Raw genomic sequence first — 24,646 nt, 5'->3', positions numbered from 1 at the left:
TTTGATCCTACTAATTACTCCAGGCTGGCAAACTTCTATCAAAACCAAGAAGTCGGCACACAGGCACCTTTATTAAATAACTAGCTGTATGACACCTTGCTGAACTGGTATCAGTTCTTTGCTGAGATCCAGTACTTGGAGCCACGTTGAGCCATAGGCAGCGTGCAGTAATTTGTGCTGATATCAGGCTACGCTGCACTCACTGAAGATGATATTCCTGCAGCAGGAATTCATGAACTGGTATTAGAGCTAGAACTCATTTGAACAGGAAGTTCTGTATAGATCCTGACATCCTGTGCAGTGTAAGCAAGTAGCTTACTCCATGACTTACTGAAGCTAATGGGCCATTCAGGGTTTAAGAAGCTACTCCTCGTGATGCAGAAAGGCAGATTTTGGCTGTAATTGCCTCCCTACCTATTAGTACCACAACCATTGCATTTTCCTTCCCTGTCTTCTAGTCACGTGCAAGAAACACATTTTGACGTTAGTCAGGCAGCGTCTGAAACTTAGTGTAGGGAAAGTATTCAGAACTGTTGACGCTCATGCATTTAGAATGCAAAACAAATATCTAGATACTACAAAATATAACATGATTACTTTTCAAGGAACTAATACTTGCATTCTCTTTTTAGGCAGTTCAGCGTGAAGTGATGAAAGTAAAACTTCTGAGAGAGCTGACTAGATCGTCTCACTTTTTAACAAAATTACGACTGTGCCAAGGCCTTCATAAATCTAGACTTTCAACACTGAAACGAAGCGGTGATGCTGAGAAGATACCATACCAAACTCTAGCAACCAGCCGAGGCTTGGACTTGCATGCTCCTGAAATTCCTTCCCTTTGCTTGACAAATCTGTATGCAGGAATCAAGAACTGGCAGATGTCAAGAGGAACTGTAACTACATCAGAAAAGACTGTGAATTGCTGTACTAGGGGGGTGTTGCCTCCATTCAGGGAACATTTTGGTTCTGTTGCTCCTATAAACAACAACCCCTTAGGCTGGAGTGCTAAAAAGCTGTTTGAAATTCCAAAAAGATGTTATTCAGTTGTATCAACTGGTCAGACAATACCAAAACAAAATATTGTACCCTCTAAGAGGCCACCAAAGGCACCTAGGACCAAACAGCCCTCCAGATCTACCAAGCCACTGTTTTCTGAAGCTGAGGTAAAGTATAAAATCTGTGTGGTTTGTGTAATACTCAAGAGCATTTTATTTTAGCTTAGACCTGAACTTGTTTTCATAAAAAGAAATTGCTGGAGGGAAGGGAATTTGTATGTTCACTTATGTGGTTGAAAACATAGACAGTAGGCCTCTGCAAATTGCAATCCATGGACACAAGTGGACAGAAAAGTATTGTCTAAAATGAGAGAAATGTACCAACAGAAGAAAACTATATTCTTGAAACTGAATGAGATTTAATGATTTTTTTTTTCAGTTGAGTTTAGGTGACCTGCTTCTAACCATGTGTGTAATAATGAAAAACGAAATCTACTCTTTAGCATCATTTAAATTTCTCTTGAACATTTTTTTGCTTGCCTCAGTGATTAGCTCTCTCCAGCTAAAAGAAAAAACAGAAGAAAATAGAATTAATTCATTTCTAAAATTTTCAGTTCGATTTCAGTGTTTTGGGGCTTCACTTTGCTGTCCTAGTTTTTAAAAGAATAGCTGCCGCATGCCAAGCTTCAGAAAAACAGATTATGCTAGAGCCTCTATTTCTAGAAGCTTCCTATGTTTTCCCCTGGTCTGTCCGCAGCAATCCTGGTTTTCTCTGATTTAAAAAAATCCCCCAGTTTTTGATTTAAAAAAAATAACCCCAAATCCACATTTTTCCATCATTTAAATGAAACACCATCAACATAGACATATATATAGTGGCATTTCATCATGGAAAAATGTGGATTTGGGATTACTTTTCTTTAACTGAAAATTGGGGATTTTTTAAAATCGGAGAAGACTAGGATTCTAGTATTCTGAAGTGGGGGGAGGAGGAAGAAACATGCTCTAGGTATTGTACTAACTGCTGAAAGCATCAGGAGTAAGATTGTTGCTCTCGTTTGCTTGTAATTTACAGTTATTGACAGGTAACTTCATACAGGTAATGCTTGTGAAGCTGATAAAATTTATTTAGCAAGTCAGGTGAGTGAACAAGCCAGCTGGAATCAGACTATGAATGGGAGTTGCATGATTATATCGTACATTCTTTGATATTCTATAGGAATAAAGTTATCAAAGACAATTCTTTGACAACACTTGCCAAAATTTTATAGACAACATTGTTATTTGTTTCGTAACAAATACAAGACTATTTGCCAAAGGTGAACATTTTCTTCACTTCTAAACTGTTTAGAAATTTACATTTGTGTCCTTACTTAAATCAGGCAGAAAGGTGGTAATAATAAATGTGTTGGAAAATAAAACAGTTTCAATTAATAGGCAAATGATTGAAAATTTAATAGGCTTCAGTAATTATTTAAACATGCATGCAGTTATTTCTTTCAAGAAACACAATGCTTCTAGGTAGAAAAACCTTTTAAATAGTTCCATCACTACTGTCATACAGAAGGAAACTTGCCATGACTGCCAAAAACCCCCCAACTATGGGTTCAGAAATCATCCATCTGAAAGATTCAGATTCTTAAGACAGAAAGCTGTTGTGCTTTTATACAAGCTATAGGGGACCAGAGTATTTCCAAAAGAAGGTATTGGATAGAGCTTGCATTGATACAGCATATCATCTGGGAAGCTTTCTACTGCCAAAATTGAAGCGTTGACACCAACAAACTATTTGTACTGTTTCTACTTTGCCATTTAGACAGCCTTCTAGGATGTAAATGACTAAGCTCGTACTGACAGGAACAGACCATGTAAAAGCCAAAATGGAAATGGTATGAAACATTTGTTAACACTGACGCTTCCATTTAAATGAATACTGCGGGTAACCTCAGTTTTCAGGATCCAGATATTTAACGTACTCATTGTTCCAGAAGAATGTAATTTGGGTTATGAAAGCATTAATACCTGGGGTAGTATGCTAGTGCATTTAATTTCTTACACATTTACTTGGATTTTTCAGTTAGTAAATTGACATATGTAGCTGTAGAAACTATCAACAGAGGTCTGAAAGTACAGACTGCATTAATGTTTGCAGCTTGAGACACCCTTTGAGGTAGAGAATTAGTTCTGGTTACTAATAGGGAAACTGGGGCACTGGTGGAGTGACATCCCTGAGGTCATACAGTTCGTCTATAGAAAATCTATCCCAAGCTCTTGATTCCTAAGCCTGTCATCCTCCCACAATAATGCTTTTCTGGATAAATTGGTTGTGCATGAAACTCCTTGGAACAGACGATGCCTATCGTCCTAACCTTCAAGGAAAGCAGTTACAGTAGACACTGGTGTTAGTAGTATCCATCCCTCTAGTTATCTCTTGTATCTGATCACCAGTGCAGTGTGTGGGGGGGGTACTGCATTGTAATACCATCTGGAATAGGACACCATCTGGAATGGGACCATCCTTTCTTAGGAAGCTTCCACATTTTAAAATGTACAGATCCTGTCTACTCGCAGAAGTTGAAAACTGAGATTTTTTTTTGCAGAGTTTGCTTCAAAGTCATGCAAATGTCAATAAATACTGTATAATTCCTGCCTAGTAGAATGCCCCAGCCACTTTAGAGAGTCCTGGTTTCTCCACTTCTGTCCCTAAACAGTTCTGTGGTATTTCAGCACCACTACTGTAGCCAGCATATCTATCCAAAAGTGTTGCATTTAGTTGTTGGATGAACTGAAGTGATTCATCATATGGTGGTTTATAGATGGCAAATCATAGTGCTTTGAGGTCTAGGAAAGGCACACTAAAATATTAAAACCCCTTAATTTTTGAGACTTTCAAATGTGGAATATTTATGCTAATAATATGTATTGCCACTGTAATTGGGCACAATTTGCTTTGTCTTTTCAGAATAGAAAGCAAAGTACTAAAATAGTTGTGTACTTTCAGAAGCTGTTTGCAGATTGCAAAATGCTGTGCCGAAAGATCTCTCAAACTCGGACTTAATGAACACATGTTCCCTGTTTCAGAGCTGTCTTTTCTGTGATTTTCCTTGGTGCATAGCTCTATCTACAGGAATACTAGTATGCTGTCACTGAGAGGCATACGCTGACATAAAGCACTTAAAGCAAGGACATGCACATTTTTACCACTTTACATACTTCCCTGTAGAGAGCTAGTATAAGGAATTAAAGACATGACTGAGTAAAACTTAAAGACATGACTGATTTCTGCAAGATGACTAACATACCTGACAAATGAAGAATCCAAATTTTTTTCCCTGGTGCCACTTATTGTCTCCCTGAAGTTCTGATCCCTTGAAAAATAAATAGTTGATTCTTTCTGTGTGTATCTTAAGGTTACCTGGATCCTTTCAGCCATAGATCCCATATCACTACAGTTGAAAAGAGAATGTTGCTATAAGTGGCCTCAAGAGAGTATATTTGGCTATAACTTGCCCTTTGTGATGAGAGCTTTAGTCAGGTAATTCATGAGGGGGGTCCAGTTGTTCTAACTCAGACTACTAGCTTTGTTTGTCCAGAAGGGCCTGAAGATTTATAGAATCAGGAAACTTTTAGGAAAAAAAATGTCTTTGTCATCTTTGCCTGGAGGAGAAAATTTGAATGTTACCTGCACTAGAGCTACTACTAAACAGAGTTGGATGCAGGCAAAAATGGCCAAATATTGCCATAACGAAATGGCAGATTTTTTTTGGAGGTAATTAGTTAGATTCAAGGGTTAGTGAAAAGTCCTTTGCTGGTTTTGTCAGTGGATTGGTGATTATTGCCATTATGCTTAGCTGCTGCAGCCTAAATGCACAACAAGTTTCTGAGCCTAACAATGCAGCCAGTAGGATTCTGAAATCCATTAGATGTGGTGGTTCCTGTATCCCTAGGAGGAGGTTCCAGAGGATAAGTTTCTACTCCAGATTTTCTGTTTTTAAATGTTCATATCCTTCAGGTAGGAAGACTGGAGGACAGGGCTTCCATTTATAACAGAGGTCCCCTGCTTTGTTATAGCATTGGCTTTTAGTGCTCACCCATCCAACACAGCTAGTTCCATTATGATCAAGTGATGAACCACAGATGGGTCAGGTGCTTAGACTAATTCCTTCTGGTTTTTGAGTCCAGAAAGTGGCTTAGTGACACATGGAAGAGGTCACTGGTACCTACTCTGAATTCCACCAAGCCTGCACCACCAGAAAGGACAAGAGCATAGACTGGGGGTGGGCAATTATTTCAGGCAGAGGGCCACTTACTGAGTTCTGGCAAGCCATTGAGGGCCACATGACAGGCAGCCCGGGCAGATAAATATTAATTTTTTAGGAGCCCCGTGGGCCAAATAGAATGGCCTGGCAGGCCACATCTGGCCCACAGGCTGCGTTTTGCCTACTCATGGCTTCAACTCTGTCCTTTTTTGCTTTCCAGGTGAAGATAGCCAACAGAACAGCTTCCTACCAAGTGAATCTTGAGGCAGTTAAGGCACTGTGTGCACACTGATGGTTTTATATTGCACCAGACTGTCATTTGAAATAGGGATGTGAAAGGTAAAATGACTGATTATTTACTTGATAGGCTCAGTGATAACCAGTTAGCTAACCATTATTGTTTAGCATGGGGCAGGCCTCACTCTGGCAGGGAAGGGAAATTGTGCAGTGCCCCAACAGGAACCAGAAGGTGGCAGGGCAGGCAGGAGGGAGGAACAAGGAAGGGAGGGCAAGGGGGACTAGTACCCATAGTCTGTGAGGTTAAAGAATAAAACAGAGGTGACCTAATAACTCATCAGTTAAATAATTACCTGCTCCTTCACAGGTGCTTCCTCCCTCCCAGCAAGGGGCTTCAGATGGGCTGTGTTGTCTGGCTGGGCTTGCCACTGCCTTCCCAGCTGCTGTGTTCTCCATTAACCATTTAACCAATACAATTAGAGGAGGTTAAATGGATAATTTTTTAATGATATTTACATCCCTAATTTGAAGCTTGTGACTTAATCAGTTATCCTTTGGTGAGGATGGAGCTGCACATTCTGCCAAAATTGCAAATTCAGATGGGAAAGAGTGTGCTGTGGCACACTGCTAAAACACTGACAAGTAACAAAGAACTGTGGAAGACTGAAAAAAACTAGAGGAATGTAGAGGGCTTCTGACTGACTAGATATAACTGATGGAAATAGGGCCCAAACACCCCTCTGTATAAAGTTGGGCCCAAACATTTGTTCCATGAAGGACCATGGTCATATTTTATAATCAAAAATGTCTAGGACCTTCTGGCAGAGATATAGATTGCATGGGCTTAAAGAGTCTGCTCTGTTGCAAGAAATACTCTACTAAAACTTTTCTTTTTTAATCTAGCAGTTCTCCTGAAAATGCTTTCCATTGTTAACTCAAGCCTTGCATACACTAGTCATGAAAATCTGTTGGAGCATAGACCTCACTTCTCCTTAGTGTAGTAATGATTTAAAAAATAATGTTTTATTTGTCCATCGAGATAAGCTGTTTGTACTAGATCAGGGGTAGGCAACCCCTGGCACAGGTGCCAGAGTGCGGCCTACTAAGGCATGTCACTTGGCACGCATGCTTTGGTGTAGACGGTGGGGAAGGGACCTGGGAAGCTGCCCCAACAAGGATTCGGCTCCTCACAGCTCCCCCACCATCCGCCCCTGAGATGCCAACATCTTACAAATCAAGATTGCAGGTGTTTTTGGCACTCTGCCCAAAAATGTTGCCAACTGTTGTACTAGATGATTGGTGAATTAAAATGAGTGAATTTTAAGTTAATCATGATTGAAATACGATTATGCATAATGAAGATGATGGTTCTGATCAGAAAAATGCTCACAGAAAAGAAAGTTTAATGTACAGATACTGCTTATAACTAGGAATAAGATCTCCTAAGCTAAAGTGATTTGTCAAGCTGCATTGACTTTGGTGAGCACCTATGAATGGTTCTCTTACAATGCATCCATTTTTTTCCCTGTGGATACAAAGCCTTTTCTAGCACCACGAAAAACTTGTAGCCAGTATGAGCATTGTGGGAAGGTCCTTTGCATTTGAAAATAAAACATCTTTTGGATAGGAGTTCTGCCAAATGATTATATTTCTGTTTTTTCTATGTTTATTTGTTTGCAGTGTAGCTCTCTTGGAAATGAGTAGTATTGAGGTCCATTACTTTCTGAATAGCTGCCATGGTGTTAAAACTAACCAGAAAGTAATGTGTTAACAAGACTGGTAAAAAGAGATATTAGCAACATACAAACAAGGGAGGCAGGATGCAGAGAGGGATAGTTTTTGCAAGTCAGTTTATTGTGACATTTCAGTGGTTTTCAACCTGTGGTCTGTGGGCCCTTGGGGGTCCACAGACTATGTCCAAGGGGTCCATGGAAGATGACTATGATTAATCAAAAGTATGTGATTACCCACACTTACAGTGTGAAGGGGTCCGCTATTCCATTCAAAACTTTTTAGGGGTCAGCAAATGAAGAAAGGTTGAAAGCTGCTGACTTCTTCAATTCATCAGGAGGTGTCTTACGCTGGTCACAGTCCAGCTGCTTCCCCATGTGTCTGCTTCATCCATAAGTCTGTGACAGTACTTTTTTTACATCTGTTACACTGTGCCTGTAGTTTTTCTCAATCTGGTATTTTAGATGCTTAGATGTAAGATACTTTTTTATTTTGAGAAATTATAGCAGCTGTTTGCTGTTCTTGATTAAGCACACTGGAGAACACAATGCTGTTGCATGCCTACCATGACCTCTTTGCAAGGGAAAGAGGTCATTGTAGTCACTTCTACAGCTGGTCAGGTCTTTTGTCTGGTGCAAGGCAAGCATATAGCCCAAACTGCACTTCAGACACTTTGGAGGGTGGCTTACATCCTGGGAATTGCAAGTATGAAAGAGGCTTCATGCTCAGAAGAATATGCAGTCTGCAGTAGCAGCTGTCTCCTGGACAGGATCATAGGGTGGGAGGGAACTACCCCCTCACTTTGGAGCCTTTGTCTTTCACCACTGATGCCAGTCACTTCTTTGAAAGCAGGGTTAGGCCTTAAGCCAGAGGTGGGAAAAGTCCAGCCCACAGGCTGTATCTGGCCTACGGCAAACTCCATTTCCCAGCAGCTCCTGCTACCCGGGCACCCCAGCTTATCCGCCCACCTTTGAGGGTGGGACCTGCACAGGAAGGGCACATAGCCAGGCAGCTGGAATGGGGCTGCAACCGGAAGTGCGGTGGGCAGGTGGTGCTGCTGGAAAATGGAGTCCAGCTACTGGCCAGATCCACCATTCTGCTCACCCCTGACTTACTACTGCTGTCACTTTCTTACTGGGATTAAAACAGGAAGGATGGTCTTGCTGTTAAAGTACCAGACTTGCATTCAGGAGATCTGGGTCTGCCTAAGGGGTCTTTCTGTGACTTAACACCCCTTGAGATACTTCTTCATCACCCATCTGCAAAACGGATGGTTGTCAAACCCTGTGTTGCACCTAAAAGTCAGATTCATTAGTATTTGCAAGGCACGTGGCTCTCAGGGTGATGAGTCATCATAGAAAAGCTAATAAATAAACAAATGTTAGTGTGTGCAACTAAATAGGGTACAGAGGTAAGCATATGTCTTTTAAATGTGTCACTTAGACCTTTCCTTAACTCAGGGTTGTATTCCTTCCACACAGGATCAGATGCAGTGCATAGCCTATGCAACAGCCGATGAGTATCATCTTGGTAACCTGTGTGAGGACTTGTCTGCAGAGGGGTATATTGAAATAAGTCTGCCTAAAGGTAGAATTTTCAACCTATTATGACATGTTACCTTATATTGGGACACAACACGCGGGAATATATAGAAAGAGTCAGTTTCAGTAGTAAATTTCTAAACTTTATATATACTGTATCTCTGATATTTGCATCATGTGCTACCTCTCAACTATATTGCCTTCTCTGAAAACTCTGTTAAAAAATAAAAACCTTCTACGGAAACCACATTTCCAACGCTTGCTAATGCCCTGTGGTTTTCAAGAATATATATGTATGAAGCTGGTTCAAAAATGAAGTGTGTACCCTAAAAGCTGATACAAAAAGAAATCATTTTGAAACCTTTTTTTGATTAAAAGAACTGTATGGGATCTTTCAAATGGAAAGTTTCTATTATATTTCAGAACAAAATGTGTGAACACACATTATTTTAGTGTGTTCTCCTTTTCTAGTCTTCTCGTTTCTCTCTCTTTCCAGTAGAAATAAGGGGAGCATAGAAAATTGTATGTTTTCCTACTTTATTTTTTGCATTGTGCATGTGTATTTCCACAGTTATTTATTTATTTTCTTTTACTGTATCCCAACTTTGGGCATTTGGGAAAGAAAGACAAAGTGGTAAAAATATTACTTCCACTCTCAGGATTTTCAGATTCTTTTCAAACTTTCTTTCCTAACTGGAAAAAGTCGGGGGAGAGCCCACTACCTCCAACACCTGTCAAGGCAGCTACCTGCTGCAAGAAACTTCTCACTGAGGCATTTTCTGTAGTCATTGCTACACTTCTTGCCACTTCTTATGTTGGCCCTACATATTTAGTAATTTTTTCTAGCCACAATCTCTGTATAATGAGGAATTTAAGATGTGTCCCTTGAGTATTACAACATGGTTCTAGAGTATTTGTTCTCAACTCTTCTAGACGCAAGGCACCCTCCAGGGAATGCCAACTCTTATTTTCACTCTTTTTTTGCCTTTGGGATTGAGCATAAAATTCCTCAGAGCCTAATCTCATCACTGCCAAGGCATGTAGCTGGGGATCGGGAGCTCCCTAATCCCCAGCTGCACACACTACAACAGGCTCCCCCACCCCGCAGGTAGACAAAGCCCTGCACTGTGGGACAGGGTCCAGGAACCTGGACTGGCTCTGCAGAACTGGGCATGCGGCAGCTGTGTCTTGGACCCTAGCATTGGCCCCTTTCTCATGCTGACAAGCAACTAATTGTTGGCGTCGGGCAGGGGGACAGCCTTAGGTCTGGATAACATGCCACACATTCATTTTAAAGCTGAACAGAAACCACCCACACGGATATTACATATTTTAACATGGCACATATCTGTGGCCATTTTATTGCACCATAAATTTCCTGAATGTTTGGCATGTTACATTTTGTCATGTGACTATGTTGACCGCACAATAAATATAACATCTGCCAGGGGCCCTTGCGAGAGTGCCCAGGAACGACTCCTCAGACCAGTGGATGCTGTCCAATGTTCTCTGCTTGGTTCCCTCATTTTACACCTGGGCCTTCTTTCTGTTCTTGTTGTATTAGCTGGCATCCACAATCAGTTCTCTTGAGTCCTGTGTGCTATATTCAAAAGCACTCAGAGATTCAAAAGGAAATTAGATGGAACAGAATGAAGAATTAAAATCTGGATTGTGTGGGTCACTTCAGAGCACCCCTAAAGTCTTTTATATTGTACTTTTTTTGCATAAGTTTGTGTCCTGAGAATTATTTCCATTAGTAGAACAAATATACAACTTGATTTTGGAAGAATTCGTAGATAAAAATGATTTGTCTGGAATTAAGTAAAGTTTATCGTTAACTTGTTTAAAATACAAAAAATGCACTTCCTGTATTTTAAAGTTGCTATCCCCTCCATTTATTTTTAAACTAGATGCAGCAAACATTTTGGTGATTGGCACAGAAAACTCTGCAAAAGAATACGATTCTGGAATGATCTTTTTATTCAGGTAAGTTGCAAGCCAAGCCTATGACATATGATACATACTTATTTAGTGAGCTGTCTTTCTTTAAAAAAAATAAAATGTGTATTTTTCACTGAAGTTGAAGGAAAAACAATTCAAGCACTAAAATATTTTAATTATTCTAACTTTAAAACTATTTTTTCCTTTTTGTGGTATTAAATTAACTAGTGCCAAAAAACCCACCATTAATGGGGCCTTTTGAAAACCAGTCATTATAATATTCTTGATTCACTGTAGCAGAATTGCCTGTGCACAAAATGAATGTAGCTTTAACATCCAGAAACCAGTGTAATATGCCTAATTCTTCATTCCATTCTATTAACACAGGGAAGGGTCTGTCGTGTTTTGGAATGTGGAAGATAAAACTGTAAGTAGAGAGCTGCATTATTTCAAATTTTGTAAAAGCAGATTAAGGTGAAATTCTTGTCAGTTCCAATGCCTAAGTAGTTGGATTTTGTATAGGTGGTCTGTGGAGGCAAATGGAATATTAATCGGCGCTAGCGGCTTGCTGTCTCATACTCTCCTTAAGTGTGGATTGCTTATATAGCAGTGTAACGTTAAGAAACAAATAATTATTTGGCATATAACACTTGTCTAGTTTACTGCTCAACTCCACTAGCATGACATTGCGGGGCACTGTGCCACATGCCTTGTGCAGATTTTTCTATGTTAATTAAAATGAACTAGAAGTGGAGATAAACTGCTGCCTTTCTGGTCTGTCAGAAAGGCAGCACCCACTTTCCCCCAGTATAAAGGAACAGAAAAACAAGGGATTGGGTCCATTGTATCCATTACTTGGAAAGGCTGTACAATATGATCCAATAGCAGCACTCTGAATTCCAGAAGCTGCACCAGCACTACAGCTTAGGGGGAGCCTGGGGGAAGCAGCAGCATGGATTTAAATGTATTTAATGTAGTTTAACTATGACACAGGCACAGAGAAACCCCACACCACTGACACCGCCAAAGCCACCTGACCTGGGAGGACAGGGAGAAGAGGCATGGGCAGAAGTCCCAGGCTTTTTAAACAACTTCAGCAGGCGAATTGCCTTAATTTTAATTGTTACATACATGAAGACACAAGGGGACTGTGCAGTGTTTGCTACCATTATAATATGCAGCTGCCTTTATTTCTAGGTGAAAAACATAATGCGAGTGCTAGAGCGGCATGAAATTCAGCCTTATGAAATTGCACTGGTCCACTGGGAGAATGAAGAGCTTAACTACAGAAGAGGAGAGTAAGCATTCTTAGCAACCTTTACACATAAGTTAATAGATATTCAAAAGAGATGACTGAAGGGAAAAGCAGCTAGTATAAAAACCTCTTTAGTCACTCTCTAAAGTAGTAAAATAAGGTATTTCAAGAAGAAGAAAGTAGGGGCTACAAATGTTAAACCCAGAAGGTCTTGATGAACTTCTGTGTTCGTAGCGAGCATTTCTTTTAAAAATGGCTTTGCGGTATTATTGGTGAGTTTGATTATATACTGCAAGAGCTGGCAACATGTGACATGCAGAGCCCCAGGACTTTGCCTATGCTAATACCAGTGCCCAGGCTAAGCAGTGAGGAACTTCATCGGAGCCAGGCAACATCATGTTGCAGTTTTGCCACCCCTGCTTAATAGCTCCCCAATCCAGCTATGGCATAGGCTTAGCTTCCAGTCACTGGGGAGCTGCGTTGGGGCTGGGCAGCTGGAAACTGTGTCCACGTGGCTGCTACTTCTACCTCCTTTCTCCACCTCTGCTGCCACTGACTTAGTTTTACAAGCTCTGCATCTGCACAATTAAAGGTCCTTTTTAACAGTTCCAGATGATTAAAAAAAATACATACAATCACTTCCTTATCTTGGCTGCTTGTTAAATCGCATCTTAATTAATGATCTGAAGTTCTTGCAGAGAGAAGTCTCACGGTAGAGGTCAGTGCTGATTCGGAGAATAACACACCCTTATTTATTGGAAGTAGCAGTATTTTGGTAGCACCAAAAGTCCCTAGTCAAAGACCATGTCCCATTTTGTGAGGAGCTGTGTAGAGAACAAAAAGACCATCTATGCCCCAGAGAGTTTGTAAGCGCTCTCTTCTGTAAAATGCCAGTATTTCTGGCTCATGGAAAAATGAGCATGATATAAAGCTATAGAATTTGTAACGGCAGATTTGTTTCAGAGGCTTGGGGGATTTTTTACTATTGCCTTCAGCTGTGTTTATATTAAAATTCTCCCAAACTCTGAAGTGGGACTTTTAAAGGAGCACCTTAAAGCTTGCAGGATTCACATTTCCATTCTGTTCCCTGAACATTTAAGTGTTTTAGGAAGAACACCCCAGTAGCAGCATGGAAGGAACGTGGGGTTGGGCAGGGTATGAGCCTGGATAGCAGGAAATAAAGAACAACAGGAACAAAAAAGCAGAACCAGAGTGAGACCAGTGGAAGGGGAAGCAAGTGGAAAGAAATCTGACTTCCATAGTCCTCTGTTGCTCTGAATTATCTCATTTGTATAGTAATGCTGGAGCTGCCATGGGGAAGTAGTTCTGATTTACTACTCTCACAGATACTGTGGCTGAGCTCTGAAGCAGTGGCTTTCAGTGTCCTTTTTTGTGATTTGAGTCATGACTAAGAGGGAAATGCAGGTGATTGTGGAAGGGCAGTTGCACAGTTTGTTCCATCTTGTGTTTTAAAGAGATGCATAGGTCATTCCCTTTTGTAAAGGACTGTACCTTGACTCTTCCTTTTAGTAGTGGCTTAGTCATTGAAGAGGTCTTAATCCTGTTTTCACAGGGGACAGTCAAAGCTTCATAGAGGAGAAATCTTGTTAAATTCTGATCTGAGTACTGATGAAGATATTCTGGAGAAATTTGCTTTTTCAAATGCTCTTTGTCTGTCTGGTAAGTTAAAGTTATATGTTGTGTCAAGTATCATGCACATGGAAGGTAAGAGGAGGAAGGGGAAGAGATGATCACATTTATCAAGTGGTGAATGTCTGTTTTCCAATTTGGGTATTTGCCATTTTTTATAATAAGAAGTGTGCACGTAAGTTGCCTGTTGCTTCAGTAGAAGAGAATCAGTGCCATAGTTTATAACGTACTTTGTAAACCCTGCTTCAGTTGCTCTGTACATCTTCTGAAAGACTGCAAGTGTGCACAAGACAGCATACCTCTTTTTACCATGTTTTCTTCCCTATTCTCTTTCTCAACCCTACTCTTCAAGCACCTGGTTAGCAACAGCTGTAGTCTCCAAGACTGGAATCACTACCAGTCATCTTGGATAACATACCAAAATAGTATTGCTAGTAGAGAATGCTGTATCCTTACAACAGCAGCCTATAATCTTGATTCTTTTTTTCCCCACAGCTATTTTTAGGGAAAATTGCTATGTAGGGCTGTTTTTAAGGAAGAGCTGTAAATGTAGCATTGATATCAGTTGAAAGAAAAAGGGAATCTGCCTAACTTACTCAAAGAACAAAGTACAGTCCTATAGCTCAGAACCTTTGGCTTTCATTACTGATATCCAATTTTAAGACCATGCAGAAAAGCCTATAAAGAAGAATAGTTTTCAGAAATTCTCTTGTTCACAAAGCAGCCACGTAAAGAAAATTGCTATGAGGCGTATTGGAGGCAATGTTGGTGTCAACATACAACTCTACAGAAGTATTCATGAGAGTTGTTTACTACCATGGACTACGACTGATGTTTTATACCTTGTAAAATTGAACCTTAAAAAAAGTAGGCAGCAGTGCTCAGTAATATTTTTGCAAATGAATGGGCGAGATGGGTTGCAGTTAGACACATGTAAAACAAGGGAGAACTTGGAATTCTCAAATCAACAGTCATTGTTCAAATACTTCTCTGCTTCTTTGAAAAAAATTACCATATTTCACAGTATATAGGTCAACTCGGAAAACTGGTGCGAAAAGTTAGGATTAGGACAGGCACAGTGTATAAATTGGGGCTGGGCTCCACGCTCAGCTGGCACAGTGCCATCTCCTGCAAGTGGCGCTGCATGGGTTGCACCAGCTGAGACCAGCCCTGTCCCAGTCCCCATCCCCTGCAAGCAGCACGGCCGAGTGCCAAGCTAGGCCTGTCTCCTGTGAGCTGGCGGTAGAGCCAGCTGCCTGCCCCACCTCTTGCCTGTGCATGGTGGTGAGGAGCATGGCCTGCCCACCTCACCTCTGTTGCGCCACTTGGAGGGGCCGGGACGAGGCGTGGTACTTGGCTGGTACAGCCCAGGCAGCACCGCTCACAGGGGCTGGAACCAGTGCTACCCAGGCTGCACCAGCCAAGTGCCAATCCCAGCTGTGGCTCCTTCAAGCAGCACAATAGAGACAGGCCAGGCAGGCTGTGCTCCTTGCCACCATGCACAGGCAGGGGGCAGGGAAGGCAGCCAGCTCCAGTGCACACAGCTTACCCCAGTGACGTGCAAGTGCCAGCAGAACTTTGCACCACAGGACAACAGCGACTACATGGGCCACAAGAGCGCACCGCCTGCTGGTTGCTGTGAGCCATGAGGGGGGAGTGTATGGGGGGGTCCTCACACCCTGCCCACCTGCGCTCTTGTCGCTCTGGAGCACAGGCTTCATGCTCGCGCCAGCCTCCACCCCACACTGTGCACTGCAGCTCCTCCATCCCTGCTGCTTCCCTGCCTGATGCCCCAAGCACTGCAGCAGGGGGACAAGGAGCTGCTGGATGCTGGGCAAGCCAAGTACCCCAGTGGCTGCAGCAGTTGCAGCAGCAGCCCTACCCAGAAACTGCACTGGCTGGGACAGACCCTGGATGCAGTGTATGTGTCAAGGTGGAAATTTAAGGTTCAATATTTGAGCTTTAAACTTCAACTTATACACCGTGAAATACAGCATTTTTAAGGGCTTGATGTGTTTTCTATTAAAGTTGAAAGGGTCTCGTTGACTTGACTATAAAATGTAGTAACTGAACCCAAAAAGTACTTGATATTGGATGGTTTTGAAGTAAATTCATGTAAGTTCAGGCTTAATGTGCTAGTGATACTTTGACTATTTGTCATTTATATCAGAATGGTGGCCTGCAAGGGGTGAAGTTGCAGCCCCCAGGCTCCTGCCCAGGCACCACTCCCACCACTTGGCTGCTGCAGCTGGGTTCTCAGGGCTGCCCCTTCCTCCTTGGTTTTTTGTTACCTGTTGCTGCCCCTGGGAACAGGTTAGCAGGACCTGTGGGACAAAGAGCCCAATATTTGGGGACCTGGGAGGCCTGGCTTAGTGAGGGGAATCCAGGAGAGACTACACATTGAAGGGGGGGTGGGCCAGGAGAGCCCACAGAGCAGGGGGGACTGGGAAGCCTGCTTGGTGATGGGAACCTGGGGGGGTAGGGGAGCCCACTGCCTGTGCAAGTTTCCCCTGTGCAATGTGCAGCCCCCAGCTGCTGATTGATATCATTGAACTAATCAGAGTATATGTTTTGTATAATGAAATCTAGAAACACTGGCAAATGAGCCACTGTGTTTAATGATTATTTGAAATCAGAGAGAACTCATGAGATGTTCTTCGTTAACTTTCTGCTTCAGTAAAGCTGGCAATATGGGAGTCATCGTTGGACATGTTTGTGGAATCTATCCAGTCAATTCCTGAGGTGAGGAGTTTCTTTTTTCGGTTTGGTTTGTGTTTCTATTCTTTTTTTCCCCAGTTCTTTTATTAAAGATCAATAGGCCCTGACAGATATAGGGTGGCAGTTGGTCCTGTTTTTAAACCTTTGTCTCCTGTCCATTTCTAAATGAGGAACAGACTGCAAAAAGTCCTACTTTTCAGTTCATTGGTAGAAATATATGTCAGTTCTTTGTCCCCGCAATTCTATTGGCTGTGGCTAGAGGTAGGACGGTGCATAGCCAGGATGATGGGTGTTCTGAGCTGGGGGGTGGGGTGGGAGGAGGGAGGTGATTTTTTTTTTTGTGGTGGCCCTGCCCCTGGCTGCTGATCTGTTGAGGGGCTTAGTGGTCTGACCCATCCCTCTTCCCTTCCTCCCACCACCACCACCAAGGGGACGTCCTGTATTCTGGGGATGTGTCAGTGGCCACCCTAGACAGATATTGGGAAATTATTTGAATAGATTTGACTGCAAAGCCAAAAGCAGGTGTGAAAGCTCAGGACGTCAACCATTGGTGATATAAGAAAGGATGTTAAAAGGTGTTTTAAACGAAGATGGTTGTCTACGTCAGTATTTCTCAACCCATGGGTTGCAAGAATATGTGAAAGGGTGACAAACAAATCAAGGCTACAGAAGACTGAGTTCCCAGAGGAAACTAGCAAATAGTAAATAGGCGGGACAGGAACAGATGAAATGCTGGGCCTAGGCACACCACATACGTTACACAAATACAGTTACTTATGAAAACAAGGAGCAAATATGTGATGTAAACCCCTGTGCTAGGGTATCTTTGTTTAATCTAGCAGTGAATACTCTCAAAAGAATCAGGTAAAATTCCACCAGCGTAAGTTTGCATTTTCTCGGTACAAACAGGCTATTAAGGTCCTACCCTGCCAGCTAGTGGTGAGACTTGGAAATAGTAGCTTACGCTTTGGTACTTCAGTATAAACTGCTTCTCTGTGCCATTGGTTCTCGTTTTAGACTCAAAGCACCCCTTGGAAAATGCTAGCTCTTAACTTTAACTCATTTTTTACTACAGAAAAATAATAGAGCAATTCTTGTGTTGCAAAGAAAAAGCACAACAGGTCATGATGTGTTATAAATTCATAGATTGTTAGGGGCTGGAAGGGACCTTGCAGATCAGTGGGTCCTGCCCACCCCATTCTAGGCAGGAAGAGTGAGGTGACTGTCCAGTCTCCTCTTGAAAACCTCCAGGGTAGATGAGTGCACCAGCTCTGGGAGGAATTTATTCCAGAGTCTGAAGCGGCCTTCCGGGAGTTTGTATGCATTGCTCCTGGCCTTCCCCAGAGGTGCCCTAGTGAACAGTTGTTCACCGAGCTCCTGATGAACTCCTCTGATACAGCAGTAAGCCACTATCAAGTCCTCTCTCAACCTGCTGTTCTTTAGGCTAAAGAGGCCCAGGTCCCTCAGCCTTTCCTCATATGGCTTGCTTTGCAAATCCCTGATCATATGAGTAGCTCTTTTCTGGACCCTCTCAAGTCTTTCCATGTCCTTATTGAAGTGCGGCACCCTGAACTGGACACAGTACTCCAACTGCAGTCTCACCAGTTCTGAGTACAGCAGGAGTATCACTGCCTTAGTTTTATATGAGATGCATCAGTTAATGTATGCCAATGTGTTGTTTTCCCTGCTGGCCACTGCCTTGCACTGACAGCTCATATTCATGCAACGGTCAGTCATTATCCCTAGGTCCCTTTCAGCTGCAGTACAAGTCTAGCTGTCACCACCGAGCCTGTATGTATGTTGAGGTTTTTTTGTCTCCAGATGGAGCACCTTACACTTGGAAGCGTTAAACTTCATCTGGTTCTGGTCTGCCTAACTCCTGGGTCTGCCTAGGTCTGCCTGTATCTGCAGCCTGTCTTCTGATGTGACCACGCTGCCCCATAACTTGGTGTTGTCCATGAATTTGGCCAGCAAGCTTTTCACTCCCCCATCCAAATCATTGATAAAGATGTTGAAAAGCACCAGTCCAAGCATAGACTCCTGAGGAACACCACTGGCCACTTTGCACCAGGACAACATAGATCCATTCATGAGAACTCTCTGGGTCCTTCTGTGCAGCCAGTTTTCCACCCACTGACCCATGGAGCAGCTGAGCCCACAGTCTTCCAGTTTTCCTACAAGGATGTCATGGGATACTAGATCAGAAGCCTTTTGGAAGTCTAGGTATATAATGTCTGCCTCATCTCACATGTCCAGGTGGCAAGAGACCTGGTCATAGAAGGAGATGAGATCGGTAACACAAAACCTACCTGCAACAAAGCCATGCTGGCTGTCGTTCAGAATCTTACCTTCCGCAAGCATATTGCACATAAATTCTTTAATGATCTTTTCTAGGATTTTCCCTGGGATGGAGGTTAGGCTGATTGGCCTATAGTTGCCCAGGTCCTTCCTCTTTCCCTTCTTGAAGATGGACATAATGTTGACCCTCTTCCAATCCTCAGGGATTTCCATGCCCCACAAATTCTGAAAGAGCTTTACCAGGGTTTCTGCGATGACTTCAGCCAGCTCCTTCAGTACTCTCAGATGAAGTCCTGCCGACTTATAAATGTCTAGCTTTTCTAATTGGTATTGTACCCACTCAGCATCCACAGTGGGGAGGCTGTCATTCCTGGCATGCCCTCTATGAGCCTTATCTCGCTTGTCTTTGCCTTTGGCCAGGTGAAATACTGAAGCAAAGTGGGCATTCAGGAGTTCAGTTTTGTCCTGAATGTTTCTGTGTAGGTATTTGCATACCCAACACAGCTAATACTTTACAACACCCTGCAACAACCTTAAAAGGATCTTGGAGCACCCTGTTTGATATCCATTGGTTCTATGCATTTGGGATTCTGTTATAATTTATATTGATGTAAAAAGTTATGTAAAATTCCACCAGAGCAAATGTGTCATGTATCCAGGCCCCCAGTGTTGATAAATGCAAGGTAACAAGAGAAGAAATCATTTGAACTCATAGGGCATGTCCCCACAAGCAGAAATGTGTGTTTCCCCAGGGAGAAATACCAGGAGCACATAATTGACCCTGGGCACACCCCTGCACATTTGCTCTGGCGCACAGCAGATTGCCCTAGGTGGGGTAGGTAAGCTGGATCCAGTACCTGGGCTGGCCCCAGCAGCCTTTGATAGGTTCTGGAGGTCTTCCAGGGCTGCAGCAGCAGCAACTCAGGCACACAGAGCCAGGCTGGCAGCTGGAGTGTGACTGTAGCTGGCCAGGCTCCTGTTTCGGGCAGTGCATGCTGCAGTGACGTGCCACCCTGCTTTTTTCTTTCACGGGTTTTTTTAGGTACTGGGATTTCCTGTTATCTAATTTTGCAGCTGCACTGCAAATATGCAGCACAGAGAACAGAATCACTTGTGCCGCATGCATTCCGCGGCGCCTCAGAAGGCTTTGACACACTGCAAACCGCACATTCTTGCTTGTAGGGACCATGTATGTTACGGAGGGTAAAGAGCTTGTGACTTTTTTAACTAAGCTTACATAAAACGTGGCCAGTAATATTTTATGACTAATACCATTATCTACTCTGCAGAAACTAAAGTCAAGAAAAAAGGTGAAACTCTCTCATGCTGATGTAATGCAAAAAATTGGGGAACTCTTTGCTTTAAGGTAAACTCTTTTACAAAGAACCCCACATTTTTTTTTCATTTTATTTCTAAAGAAATCTTCTGTCCTAGTGCCTGGAAAGTATACTACACCTTGAGTGTATCTACACATGCAGTTAATTCAACTGGATAAACTCCAGCACAGTTTGTGCCATAGTTTATTGCTCCTGGGCACTGCATTTACAGATGCACCTGGGCCTCCAGCATGTTGAACCAGGTCAAAACGGCCCTGGCTGGCTGTAGAAAACTTAAGGAAGGTTGGTTTAATTCAGAGACTATTATAGGACAATAAGAGTTTAAGTCTCTGCTCTAACCCAGTAAATGGTAATTTTTTATGCTCTTATTCTTTAAGTTAATAGAGAAAAGAAATAATACCTTTTGTGTAAGCCTTAGGTTTCATATCTCTATCTTGAACCTGAAGGAGCCTGTTTGAGTGGGCTAGAAAGAAACTAAAAGTTAATGATCCTGAATGCCACAAGGTGGGAGGTTTGAATGACATCTGAACTTTATACACTGTTCAGAGAAAACATCCCAGGCCTGAAGGGGAGCTAGTTTTCTCGTTCTAGTGATTCCAGTATTCAACACCTATTGGGATCAGGGCTGAACATTCTGATATCAAATGTTTGTTTGTTTGATATTGCAGTGGGGCAGGTGACTCATTCATAAAGGTCTCCTGATTTTCAGTATTCTGTGAAAAAATGTAAACTCTGCGTATATCTGTATGTGCTTTCCTGCAGAGTAGACTAATTAGTAACACAGTAAAGCATCACACATGTATTAGGGTGCAGTAAACTAATTAATTCTACCATAAGATAGCCAGGGACAGTAATATATTATAGCAGAGTAATTAACTACAATGAAACACATGTAAATGCTGAGGACATAAATGGTGCGCAGTCAGCACAGCCAGCAGGGGGTGAGACTCCTCCTACCTGCCAAGTAGCCACATGGCTTCACACTTCAACACCACTGTGCCCCAGCCAGCCCCTCCACTGCCCAGTGCCACCACCCGGAGCCCAGGGCTGACCCCCATGTCCCCTGCCAGCCCAGGCTTTCTCCACTACAGCTCAAATTGCTGCTGCCCCAGGTGCACATGTAGATTTTGCGCCCAGAAGCAGTTTACTCCAGCTCAGACCTGCTCTGGAGTTTATTGCTTTGCATTTAAGTGTACATGTAGATGCACCATTTGTTTTAAATTTGGTTTAGTATCCCTCAATTACTATTTTCTGTAGTGGATGAGGTGATAATACTTTGCGCAGCCATATCCAGTTTCCTTTAAATAAAAGAAACCCCATAGCAATTGGTAGAAAACCGAGTAAGCTTTAATTGCTTCTCTGAAATAACAGTATAAAAAAATTGATTCTGTAACTGACTTTGAAGAGCTGTATCTGTCCTTTTTCAGACATCGTATAAATCTGAGTTCAGATTTGCTGATAACTCCTGACTTCTACTGGGACAGAGAGCACCTGGAGCAGCTTTATGACAAAACCTGTCAGTTCCTCAGTATTGCTCGTAGAGTGAAGGTAGGTCTTCTGCTAATCAGACATCCATAAGAACTCATGATCTTCCAGCCTAGCTTATGTTAAGCTAAACTACTCCATCACTTTTAATAAACTTGCCTTTCTATACAGAAGTAGAAATGGAGAGTATATTTTTAAGTTTTAAATATTTTTAGTGGAAAAGTTGGTCAGCATAAGTCCTTCCACCCTCTTCTATGAGTTAGTGACTTTTGCTGTGACAGCTGTGACTCCTCTGTATTTTGGCCACAACAGCCAGCCAGCCTTACAACCTTATATGTACAAGCACATTTTTTTCTGAGTCAATAAATAAGATTTTGAATAGATCTAACTAGAGTCATCTTTTTTTGTTCTAAACTACAGAAGTGAAGTAATTTTTCCTTGCTTTCTGGAGCTTTGCCATGTGTAAAGACTTAAAGATGCAGAATGAGTTGAGACGCAACCACTAGAAACAGCATGGTCTCTTTAATTAATGCAGATAGGGAAAGAGTTCTGTTTATATTTTAATGAACCACTAGAATGAGTGGTATTCATTAGCAGCATAAGCATGTGCTCTAGCTTAATCCAGAGGTCAGCTGCCATCAACTTCATTAGAAGTTGCATGCTACTGTATTTATATTAGTCAGAGTCAACAACAGAAATAAAAGTGAATGAGATGCAATAGAAAGCATAGCAAGGTTCTTGTTGGCATTGTCCCTTAAGAAAGGAATCAAATACCTACAAGCATTTTGAAGGTACTTAAATATTGGACTTAGTTGCTTCTGGGAGTTTTCTTTTTATTATTGTTTTTCTTTATGAATAATCCAGAAAGAATCCTACTGGACCCCTCTAAGCTACCTGCTAGAAAATACTGGTCTCTACTGCTTAATAAAAAGACAGTTAATCACACAATTCTGTATCCTATGGCAAGGGTCAGCAACACTGGCCTGCAGGTCATATCTGAGAATCAGTCTCACAGAGCTGTCACCCATTTTGCATTGCTTCCCTCTGCTGTGGAGTCTGCTGCTCCAGCCTGTGCCAACAAAATGCTGTTGGCCCCATCTGGTAACATGTTGATTGGTATAGGTCTAGCTGTATTCCCTGAAAACTTTTTTTCAAAGTAATGCCCAGAAAGTGCAAGCTTCTGTACAAGAATAAAGAAAGGTAGAGTGGCTGGCCAAGACCTTTACATTTTTTTAAACTAGAAGACAGGGATGACAGCTGAGTATACTTCTAGGATGACCCTTTACTCAAAGTACCTTTCCATTGCTCCCTTTCTGAATCCTCCAGAGATATGCTAAATACTTCTGTTTATCAGCTGCCATAACATCACCTGGGGAAAGTGGCATTATTACAATAGTAATAACCCAAACTACTTCAGAATTTTTAGGTCAAAAGAAATATCTAAAATTTCACCTGGAACATAACAGGAGGGTAATGCCATTTTCCCTGTAAAGGCTAGTCTTACAAATCAGGCTTTTTTACCTTGCCTTTAAAATTTAAATTGGAGTACAGTATTTACAGAAATAAATAAAAATTGGATTTATTTTAAAATTAAACACTAAACTTAGTATTATTCTAATCAATATGATGAAGTTAATGTTGTGTTTAGATTAGGAGGGTCTGGAGCATTCCATTTTTTCCCAGTTGATCAGAAACATCTGTGCTTCATAAGTCAAGGCATTTGGTCCATTTGATTGGTGTTTGCACATCAGCATGCAGAAACAGTTCTGACACCTTCTGAAAGGTGTGCACATTTCTTTTTTTAAATACACTGGTTATTCTAAGTTGTGCTTCCTTGCATTTTCAAGGTTTTAAATTAGATGATTTAACAACGCTATTCAGTTGAGTTCCTGTGAGCCTGCATTTTTATTAAATAACACTTTAAGTTTTCATGTAACCTGTTAAATGAATTGGAATATCTTTAATCAAAAATCTTGATTTGTACTTAGAGGCCCTCTGTAGTGCTTTTGCAAGTTAAGCTGTTTGGTATCCTGGTAGCTAAGCACTAGGATTGATTGCATAAGTGTAGGAATACATTAGACAGGGGCTTGTATGGGATACATTATGATGGGGATGACCCTGCCTTGAGTAGGGGACTGGAACAGATGCCCTCCAGAGGTCTCTTCCAGCCCTACTCTTCTATAATTGACAGCTTCAATTAGTAGAAGTCAGGGTCACTTAACCCTTTTCTGGTTTGTGCTAGCTTTCTTTAATGATTTCATAGAATCATAGAAATGTAGCATTTGAAATGACCTTATGAGGTTATCTAGTCCAATTCCGTACTCAAGGCAGGATCATCTTAGACAAGTGGTCTAGCCTGCTCTTAAAAGCTTTTAATGACAGAAACTCCACAGCCTATCTAGGGAGCCTGTTATGAAATCAGAATGAAGATTCTGCAACCTCTCTGGGAAGTACTATGTCTGTTCAACTTAAGTTCTCCATATACCTGAACTGTTAAATTAAAATCCCCCTTTCCTGCAACAGGTAGTGAATGAGAAACTGCAGCATTGTATGGAGCTGACAGACTTGATGCGCAATCACCTGAATGAAAAGCATGCCCTGCGCTTGGAGTGGATGATAGTCATACTTATCACCATAGAGGTTAGTTGGATATTCAATCACCAAGCTTCTCAGCATCACCCTGCGGAACAAAATAATGAAGCTCTGTGATTCCAAGAGCTATACTTTTGCAGGGGTGTAAATTCAGCTTTATGATTTATAGGGAATGATTTGGAAAAAATCCTACAATGTTACTTTTCTGTAGCTTGCTGTACATAGCAATAACTCTTCACTAGTTATTTCATGCAAAATCTCACCAAAGTTTTTTCTTCTTCTGGGTTGCCATTATAGCCAATTTTTTTAGATAATCTGGATGCTTTCATCTTATTTTTGTAATGTTAAGGAGAATTCACAGTGTACAACTCTTTATTAATAACCTAATTATTCCACAGGTCATGTTTGAACTTGTCAGCAGAGTTTTCTGACCAAAGTGGAAGCTAAGGATTTTGAAAAATATGACAGGATTTTGAAGATCATATTCAGAACTGAAAAATCCTTCCCCCATCTCTAGTGTCTGTATATTTCTGAAAAACTTCTGTACTCACTTGCTAAATATATGCCTGTATATCTATCTGCTTTTTCAATAAAAAATTGAACTTAA

General features: G+C 41.8%; 1 protein-coding gene across 3 annotated transcripts in view; it reads left to right on the top strand.

Annotated features, from left to right (window-relative positions):
* RMND1 (required for meiotic nuclear division 1 homolog) overlaps positions 1-24,646 on the top strand; it is a 27,892-nt gene extending 3,246 nt beyond the window's left edge. For all 3 annotated transcript variants that reach the window (XM_090041524.1, XM_090041515.1, XM_090041532.1), the window contains exons 2-12: positions 633-1,163; positions 8,704-8,809; positions 10,674-10,749; positions 11,092-11,131; positions 11,902-12,002; positions 13,533-13,639; positions 16,287-16,351; positions 19,915-19,991; positions 21,390-21,514; positions 23,975-24,087; positions 24,438-24,646. In XM_090041524.1, the coding sequence (XP_089897650.1) occupies positions 651-1,163; positions 8,704-8,809; positions 10,674-10,749; positions 11,092-11,131; positions 11,902-12,002; positions 13,533-13,639; positions 16,287-16,351; positions 19,915-19,991; positions 21,390-21,514; positions 23,975-24,087; positions 24,438-24,470 (1,356 nt within the window). In that variant the 5' untranslated portion in view covers positions 633-650 and the 3' untranslated portion in view covers positions 24,471-24,646. The remainder of the gene's footprint in view (positions 1-632; positions 1,164-8,703; positions 8,810-10,673; positions 10,750-11,091; positions 11,132-11,901; positions 12,003-13,532; positions 13,640-16,286; positions 16,352-19,914; positions 19,992-21,389; positions 21,515-23,974; positions 24,088-24,437) is intronic.

The sequence above is a fragment of the Crocodylus siamensis genome, chromosome 1, assembly GCF_052110815.1.
Source record: "Crocodylus siamensis isolate JL-2025a chromosome 1, ASM5211081v1, whole genome shotgun sequence".
NCBI lineage: Eukaryota > Metazoa > Chordata > Crocodylia > Crocodylidae > Crocodylus > Crocodylus siamensis.
This window is presented reverse-complemented; position numbering and strand designations above follow the sequence as displayed.